The sequence below is a fragment of the Ptychodera flava genome, unplaced genomic scaffold (assembly GCF_041260155.1).
Source record: "Ptychodera flava strain L36383 unplaced genomic scaffold, AS_Pfla_20210202 Scaffold_29__1_contigs__length_4469600_pilon, whole genome shotgun sequence".
Taxonomy (NCBI): domain Eukaryota; kingdom Metazoa; phylum Hemichordata; class Enteropneusta; family Ptychoderidae; genus Ptychodera; species Ptychodera flava.
Window position 1 is genome coordinate 2,222,664 of NW_027248351.1, and position 9,901 is coordinate 2,232,564.

A 9,901-nucleotide genomic window follows, 5' to 3' on the forward strand; every position below is an offset into this window, starting at 1 on the left:
TTTACTTCAGCCAATTCCGAATTTGCATATTTAATGAACATTCCCAATAAGGGATATATATCTGAATTAACTTGATTGTTGTTGTTGCAACTTGCTATATACATCAAAGATACAGTGATATAACATTATGGAAAGTCAAATGACATTTTTACATCAGCCAATTCCTATTTGCATATTAAATGAATTTTCATAATTAGGGATATTTATCTGAATTGACTTGATCAAAATTGATGAAACTTGCTATGTACATTGAAGGCACAATAATACAATATTATTGAAAATCATTAAGCATTTTGTCTTCAGCAAATTCCTAATTTGCATATTTAATGAACTTTCCTGAATATATATATATATAATATATATGAGATGGCATGACCAAAGTTGATAAACTTGCAACATGTGTTGCAGATACCATGATACAACATTATTGACAATCATTAAGCATTTTACATATTTAATAAATTTTGCTTATTAGGGATATATACTTGGATTTACTTGATCAAAGTTGGCAAACCATGCTATGTACGTTGATGATTATACCTGGTTAAAACAATATCGAAAGTCATTTCACATTTTCATGTCAGCTAATTTATAATTTGCATACCCAATGAGCTTTCACAGCTCGGCTTATATGGCTTGAAGGACTTGGCCCAACGGTAATTACACTTGCTATATAAAATGGTGATACAATGACAGCAGTCAAAGAACTTTAATATTTTTATTTCAGCTAATTACATATTTGAGTAAGAATATGCTAATGTGATACAAAAGTGGGACATTGATGGTCAAATTTCAAACTGAATACCAGAGAAGGTTACTGTCTCACAAATAAACTTCAGGGTACTGTGCTTCCTCTAAATACAGTGGCAAGATAAATTGCACCCTTTGTCATAATTAAAATCATAATTTCATATGTGTGTAACGGACGTTACCTGGACGGACTTTTCTTGAACAAAATCAATTTGAATTTCAAAAATGATTGGCAAGATTGAAAGAAGTTAGGCTAGAAAGGACAGTTTTGGTGTCTTGTACAATTACATGCAGGATTCTAAAAAATCTGATCATATCAGAATAGTCCAAACCCTGAATTTTTGTATTATCTCAGATCGTAACTTTGAAGATGTTATCCTGTTGGATATAAACACTCATACAGTAGCACTATTAATTTTTCCAAAAACAGTTTGGGTAATGCCCTGTGTAGTTATGCATCTTTAGCAGCCACACTTTTTATGAAAATAGTAAAATATAACCATTAACCAAACATATAGAGAGGTGTAACGGACGTTACCTGGACAGACAAAAACTTGCTGTAGATATGGATGCAATTTAAATTGGTAAAAATAAAGAGTATTGATAAGTATTTTTGTACTTAGTTTGGCTAGAAAAAAAAATTGACTGAACTGAAGGACAAAGTCTAAATACTATGTTTGCTGACACATTAAAGTGATTTATAAATGTGTATGAAAAATATACCACGCATTCAGTGTTTTAGACAATTTTTGGGGCAAGACATGCACTAGTGGAAAAAAGCACTCTAACCAATAACTTAAACATACATGCTTCAAAGATTTATTGCAAAATGCTCTTTCTAAGGCCATCAGGTAAGTCAAACTGTCAAAATTTACCAGTCAAATGACATCAGGTAAGTCAAACTGTCAAAATTTACCAGTCAAATGACATCAGGTAAGTCAAACTCTCAAAATGTACCAGTCAAGTGACATCAGGTAAGTCAAACTCTCAAAATTTACCAGTCAAGTGACATCAGGTAAGTCAAACTCTCAAAATTTACCAGTCAAGTGACATCAGGTAAGTCAAACTGTCAAAATTTACCAGTCAAATGACATCAGGTAAGTCAAACTCTCAAAATTTACCAGTCAAGTGACATCAGGTAAGTAAAACTCTCAAAATTTAAATTACCAGTGAAATGACATCAGGTAAGTCAAACTCTCAAAATTTACCAGTGAAATGACATCAGGTAAGTCAAACTGTCAAAATTTACCAGTCAAGTGACATCAGGTAAGTCAAACTCTCAAAATTTACCAGTCAAGTGACATCAGGTAAGTCAAACTCTCAAAATTTACCAGTGAAATGACATCAGGTAAGTCAAACTGTCAAAATTTACCAGTCAAGTGACATCAGGTAAGTCAAACTCTCAAAATTTAATTTACCAGTGAAATGACATCAGGTAAGTCAAACTGTCAAAACTTTCAGTGTTGTTGCTTTGAAGAGTGGGTTTATAGTGACTCTTTTTACCAAATTGTACTTTTACACCTAGCAGTAGCATAACACTGTACCACCATTGTCAGATACGATTAACAGAGTTTGTATTTTTGCTTTTCAGCTAGTAGGGTCAATGTCATTGAATCCTCTGGAGACAATGAAAACTGCAGCTGTCTTCCATGCCTTAGACTCATTGTTACAACAGATATAACTACTTGGATAGGTTCCCAAGATATATCTTCATTTTCAGGCCACACATAGACATCAGAGCCGGGTTTCTTTAATTTCAAGTACTTCAACTCCAGGTTGTTATCACTGACATTCTGCACCTACAGAGAAAGTTGAGGAAAAACAATAAAATTTACTGTATAGATATGATTTTGTGTTGGCAGATTCACTATACCTCTCTATCTTGTAGTTTTTCATAACAACTGAAAAAAAAACCAATTCATCATTAACTAAATTATACAGTTAAATACCATGTTATTATTTTTGAGCATCTAAAAGCATATGTCACAAAATCTACTGTACCTACCTGTGCTATGTAGACTGTATGCTTTCTATAAGATGTTACCAATTTTACAGCCACAAAAACACCTGGTCCTAATTGGTCCTGATTTACCCTGAAATTGATATCACATAAAATTTATGAGGAAACCACAAAATTAATTGATTTTTGGGGAAATGGGGTTACATATGATCATGCATCAATTGATTCACAGCAATTTGTGTACACTTGTGTTAACTTTGTATCCGCCCAAATATAACACTCTTGAAATTCAAAACTTTCAAAAATAGGAATTAAAGTGCAGCTCCTTATGGGGACATATTTTTAGCGAAAACATTACAATATACATAGGCTATCCATATAGGATACAAGTTCTTGAAGTCCTTCTGAGTGATAAAGGCTGACAGTCAACTTTGTTGGGGAGTGACAATATGTACAGGATAAATGAGCCTCGACTCTAGGGATGAAACAGTATGATAGAAAGAAAACAAAAATTCACCTTTGGGTCAAGGGTCAATGGTCTAATCTATGTTGTCATTCCTAGCCCAAGGTAACTGTCTGTCATTGAAAATATTGAGTGCTCAAAATAAAATTCTATACACTCAAAAGACTAAAGTGAAAATTGTATTGTGCAACAGAGTTTCAATTACCTTCTATGTCCTGGTAGGGTCTGTATATCTCCACTACACTGAATGTTGTCAGTTTTAGGGTCACTAACACCACTTTCAGTTACTCTCCCATCACAACAAGCGCTAACATCACAGTCAGTAGTTCCATTTTTACTCTGATGTTGATCCACGGCTTCAGAATCAGAATTATTCTCAGTACTATGGAGACAATGCGTCTCTGTATGAAGGGCTTCACAACTGTCATGACTGACACATACATCAGCATTAGGGATATCATTCACGTGCATCTGGACAGTCTTCCAACTATCAACATGAGCTGTATTTAGACAATTTGATCCGTCTTCTGTTGCGCAGCTAATACAAAAGCAAGAAAGCTTTCGGACATCTATCACACCTGGTCTCACACACCGCACTCCATGTAGTTGTTGAGTACCTTTAACGAATTTCTTGACTACTCTAGTTGGTCTGTTTCTCTCGATGCTTCCCCTAGGAATGAAGAAGAACCGACGCCTGTACTTAGTGCATTCACCATCATCCCTTGTTAGATACCTGTGGCAGTACTGGAACATCTCATTGGCATTTGTGACTACTGCTTGGCGGGAAACTACAGCTTGTCTCACTGCAGCTTTTACTGTTCCGGCAACGCCATCACAGGGTCCTTTGCCATGTTGAGACCCAAAGTAGTGCCTTTCTATCTTGAATCCAAAGTCTACTTCACTGTATGAAATATCACAGAAGGGCATCCTGGATTTATACTGTGACGAACAGCCATCGCTGAACTGTATTTGTTTTCCCATAGTTATCTTCCTCTCTTTGAGAAGGTGCTGATTTGCTATTTTCACGAACATGGCAACGGCATGACAGTCATGTGTCAAATCATCTGAGAGAAATACCATGGCTTCTTGGACAGGGTGAGTGTTTGTGCAGTCAGGACAGTTGTAAAAGCTGACAATGGGATGAACTGTTACCTGGTTGTTGGTCCAGTGAGCTGACTGTATTTCGTCTTGGTTTATGCAGGTGTAATTTTGTGCAAAGTCAAGAACCACTACAGTTGTGTTATCAGGAATGGATTTTGTAAGCTGCGAATAAGCTTGCTGTTGCCAAGACGCCACAAACAGGTGTTTTGCTAGTTTCTGGGTGTCTTCAGTGAGTTCACGTACAAACGAACCAAGTGTCCCATTTTTCCTGACATTCGCTTTTCTAGTGCAGAGTTTTGATACACCATTAACCATTATGGTTGACTTGGTAGTTTCCCATACCATCCACGTCATATCTACAGCACCATGTTCTTGTGTGAGCACATCCAATTTGCTAGCTAGCTGATGCACACCACATTTCTCACACTGGCGATCTATACACTGAAGGGAGTGAAATTTGTCGATTTTCTCACATAGAGTAAGATTCACAAGATCATACTTGTTGGCGATTTTCATATCAGTACAGTTTATTTTACCAGCTACTATATTAAATGCTCGTAGTTTAAGGTTGATGTTTGTGCACGTTTCACACAAACACTGGTTCAATCTGTTCTTTGTATTGGTTTAACATGTTTTGGTCTCAGTTTTCTGAAGAGAGATTTGCTCATTTTCACATTCCCATTTTCTTCTTTCCATATTTCATATGCTTTTTCAGTGGTCACTTCCATCACTCTCTTCTGTTTGCCTTCTTTCTTTGATACTGTTCTCATAGTTGGAAGCTCTCTGGAGATGTCAGGCCGCTCATAGAAGTCTTTAACTTTATCTGAAATCACATCTGTAGTCTTGTCCGACCTTGATTTCCGTAGTTGTTCATACTTGATGTTATCCATTCTTGTAATTGATTTCTCACACTTCCCAAATAGTTAGGACTAACTCCAACTACTGCGGCTTGAGCTCGCATTTTTCTATACTTTCTTGAAACTAATACGGATCGGACAAGCAGTTTCCTTAAGTGTCTGTCCTTATCTGTTCGCTTTGACTTCAGTAGAGCTATAGATGTCTTCAGGCTTCTAACTGTTTCATGCAGTAAACCTTCATTGTTTACATTTATTCCTCTATCACGCAGGGCCCTTGTCTTTCTTGGTGACACTTTCGTAATCAAACTTTGTACAACTTTTGCAAACTTGTCAGGGTTAGTGGGAAGTCTTTTTTTCACTCTATACACTGCCTTCCTTTCAGCTTCAGGTGATTTGTATTCATCCTGACTACCATCTGTTGTCACATGTACCGGTACTTCAGTAGGAATCTGTTTCTTTTTCTTCAGCTCACTTCTTTGCCTCCTCTTTCTCTCCCTATCTCGTTCTCTTTCTCTTCTCTTCTTCTGAGGATGCATACGCTCACGCTGTTTCTTCTTTAACTCTCTCCATTTTTTCTGCAACTCTTCTTTCTTGTGTCTGGTCAAGATGGGTCTTTGCTTATTCATCTTACCACTATCATTTTCACTAGATGCAACTTCTCTGGCTCTTTTTCTCTCCTTGTATTTTCTTTGTCTTATTCTTGCTGTTTCTCTGTCTCTCTGTCTTTGTTTGTCAGTTCTTTTTTGTCTTGCCTCGTATTTTCTTAGTGCTTCGAACTCTTTGTGTTTTTTCCACTTCTCTGTGTTACTTTTTAATCTTGATCTGTATAATCGCATTCTTCTTGCTGCAGCGGATACGGATATATCTTGTTGACAGGAATCACTTTGTGGACAAAGTAGTTCCTGTGAACAAGATGAATCCCGTTCAGTGCTCCTCAGTCTCAATCGTATCATCTTAGGAAAGGGTCTACACTTCTGTTGAGATTAGGGTATTCAAGTTCATAACACTCAGGGTCTGTTCGTGTTCCTTCTGCGACATTTATCCCAAATGAAGTGTTTATGTTACTTTTGAGAAACAGATGCCACATGTGTTGATGATTCCATTTCTTGGGATGAAAGTTTATATATGTTATGTTATGTTTTACTATTTCTTCTGCTTCCTCCAGTGTTACCTGTACAGTATAACTAGCATCAACTTGAGATAGGTTTGGTGTATTTATAACAACTGCTAGCAAATCCTCAGAATCAATGTAATAGCACTCAGAGATATTAAGGACGGTGAGTCGTCTAAGTCTTGGAATAAACCTGGAGAATTCGTGTTTTGGTACGTTCAGACATTTGCTAAGATCAAGTTTTTTAAGCAAAGGCAAGTTCTCAAGAAAGGACAAGGTATTAATTGTGTAGCTTCTTTTTAGACTCAATATTTCCAAATATGAACATTTGTTCAGGTAAGTATGTTCAATTTTTAATGGTGATAGATCGTTCCGTAAAGGTCTCTGATCGAGGTTGAAGTAGAGAGCTTTTATATCCGTACAATGACTGAATGTTTCATCTGCATACAACTTTGTGACCTCCTCACCCTTAAAGTCAACTGTGTCCCAGACATCAAGCTGGCTTATGACATCACGTAAGTAGCCACTGGTTAGGCATAAGGATGCAATATCTAAGGTATCCAGGTAAGATGTTATGATTTTCAGTATCACCGGTGGAACCCTATCCAACATCACCCAACCCTGTAAGTTTGAATGAAACAAATTCTCAGTACCTGCAAATACAATTCTAATTCAAATATAAAGCAGGTAATAACAATTACATGATTATTCTTCATATGGGTGTATCATTTATACAACATAATGTATTTTCTGTGCAGCTTTTGCCAACACAATCAGAAAAAAAAACCGGAAATGGTTCAAACCGAATTTAACGATCTAAAAAGAGGATTGTTATGGCGTCTTTCGTTTTTATTAATTCCAGGGGAATCCCCATTGAAAGCGCCCCCAACGGCAAATATATCATCACACTCTATCTTGCGAGCGATTTGAGCAGAACGGAAAAAATCGTTCATTTTTCACCAAATCCAAACCCGAACAACGTATCCTAGATCATTGATGTATGTTTTTATGCTGTAATATTTTTTAGCATCGATCGAAAAATAATCTCTCTCATTAAAAGAAGAAAACGTAATGTGATTGTTTACAAATTTAGACAGGGCATCGCGTCGACGTCGCCATCTTGGAATCTCTCTCAATGAATATCGACGCGTCCGTCTTTTCATTACGGCCGTTACAACGGCTTCTGTCCAAATATTGAGAAAACAAAATCGCTCTTGAAACCAACTTCACATACTTTGATGATTTCTACATTTGTTCATTGGCAAAGTGCAAGAGTCCATTCCACACGATTTTTTTCCTCCGACGGTTTTGTAATACGTTATAATCTACACAAAAATGTTACGGTCGTGACATTATTTCGCCCGTTACTTACCTGGACAGACGACAAAAACCTCCATCTAGTCGTCGTTCCTTCTAGAAAATGGCGCTGGCAATCACTTGTATTCATCACGTGGTTTCATACCAGAACTTTTTCATGCATATTCATGTTCACATTCAACGATCTTGATATTCATCCGCTGTCACGTAACGGACGTGAGATTTATGACGGACAAATTCGACGTACTTTATTTTGGAAGATATTTCGGAAAATCGTCCCTCAAATAACATGTCATTGGGATGAGCACTTTTTCCATGTATAACGAATGTAACAAAATAATGTTTAAATGATTACATAAAGGAAAGTGGTTACTATCTTCCTTTGAACTTTTTTCTCACGGTGGACGGACACACTAACGGGCGTTACGTGAAAATATAATTAGATGTAACTCTACATGCATTGAACGGAAGGAAACGATATTTTGCATAGCACAATGTTGAATATGTCCTCATTACAAGAAACAAACTACAACATTTTAATTGCTTGTTTCAATTAAGATATTTATTGTTTGAAATGAGGCCCTGTAATTTGTCCCAAATTATAGCTCGAAAAACAGTTGCTTCTAAAAAAATAAAGTCAAGAGAAAAAGAAAGTAGGTACCAAATCAACATATATTAAAACTGTTGTATCTTTACAACAATATGAATCATTAGACATGATGACAAATGATTTACTGTGAAAAAAATTAAAACTACACAGTTGTTTTGTCACAATGTAAAATATCACATTAGCATATTCTGACTCATTTGTATACTTCATGACCTTTTAGAATTAATCGGCGGTGGTTATTGTTCATTATGTTGATCATAATACTTTAAATGAAGTTGCAGACATGTGGCATTGGTTCTAATTACACATAATTGCAATATATAATGAAACACGTGAGCATTTTCTGTTCGTATCTGATTGAAGAAATAGGTTTGATAGGATATAACCCACAAATTCCATTGATACAAGCTAACACACGAATTTAAACACACATCAAACTGACATAGCACATGGAAATATCACACTTATCAAATTACAAAAGCAACACCTCTATAAATTAATCAGAGATGTATCCTTGGACACTTCTATGGCAAAATGAGTGACACTATAAACAGAAGAAATCATATATATATATATATATATATATATATATATATATATATATATATATATATATATATAATATATTATATATATATATATGTGTGTGTGTGTGTGTGTGTGTGTGTGTGTGTGTGTGAATACCCAAGCTGTGCTGTTGTGTATCAATGGTACTGGGGTTAAGGGTCATCACTACAGAACCGTTGCCGAGCCAACCATTATGCAAGGATCAAGGTCACTGATTTAGCTTACATAACTGTAAAATATATCAGTCTTTGAATAAATCAACTTGTACCCTGTATCACTGACTACCTGTTCTCTAATCCTGCTAGCTTCGCTTCCCCAAAAATAAGAACATGTATTTTCAACCATTTTGCCATCAGCAGTCTACATTTTCACTAATCTATTCATAGCTTTGAACTTGATTAATTAATTAACCATTTGATCAATATGCAATGATGGCAAGCAAATAGAAGGAGGTATGTGATGACATTTTAAATGTGATTTTAATAGATCTGCAAATTATTCATATGCAGGTCTATTTATAGAACAGTCCATACATGGTTACAAGAGTCTGTTGACATATCAATGTAGCAGCTACAAGACGATAATGAATCACATTTCAGTCAGACTGGCCCTGGTCACTTGTCCTAAATTCTCTGACATGTCCAGCAGTTAAAGTTCAGGCATGATTATATTCTACCGACAGTCTGCCCAGTAGTGTGCTGGGGTGCATGTATATTGCTTTAATTTACATTTTCATATTGATACTATGCCTAGAGACTTGGAGCAAATCTACTTTCAGGTTTCTTCAAGGATATATATATATATATATATATATATATATATATATTATATATATATATATATATATATATATTATATATATATATATATATATATATATATATATATATATTACGATTACGAAGCTGTTACCAAGCATTGCTAGTATGGCTGAAACAGATGGATAGAAATTGAAGGTAAAATAATTGACAAAAAGTCATATAGGTATTCTTCACATTGTAGCGGATTAAGTTGAGCTAATGTACCATGGACTCCCACAGTCTATGAAGGTAATGAGTTTATGGGGGCGATGATGATGATGATGAAAATGATGACGATGATAATGGTGGTGGTGATGATGATGATGATGGGTGGGGGGAGGAGGGGGAGGAGGAGGAGGAAGAGG

General features: G+C 35.8%; 1 protein-coding gene across 2 annotated transcripts; it reads right to left on the reverse strand.

Annotated features, from left to right (window-relative positions):
• Positions 1-1,546: 1,546 nt before the first annotated feature.
• Positions 1,547-8,278, reverse strand: LOC139127227 (uncharacterized). Of its 2 annotated transcripts, XM_070693141.1 has the most exons (4): positions 7,615-8,278; positions 3,379-6,863; positions 2,756-2,843; positions 1,547-2,549 (listed from the first exon to the last, which is right to left on the reverse strand). In XM_070693141.1, exons 2-4 carry the CDS (start codon positions 4,788-4,790, stop codon positions 2,313-2,315), a joined length of 1,737 nt encoding a protein of 578 aa, XP_070549242.1. In that variant the 5' UTR covers positions 4,791-6,863; positions 7,615-8,278; the 3' UTR covers positions 1,547-2,312. The 2 variants fall into 2 exon arrangements, with proteins under 2 accessions (XP_070549242.1, XP_070549241.1); XM_070693140.1 differs by having other exon boundaries at positions 3,379-8,278.
• Between the last annotated feature and the right edge of the window lie 1,623 nt (positions 8,279-9,901).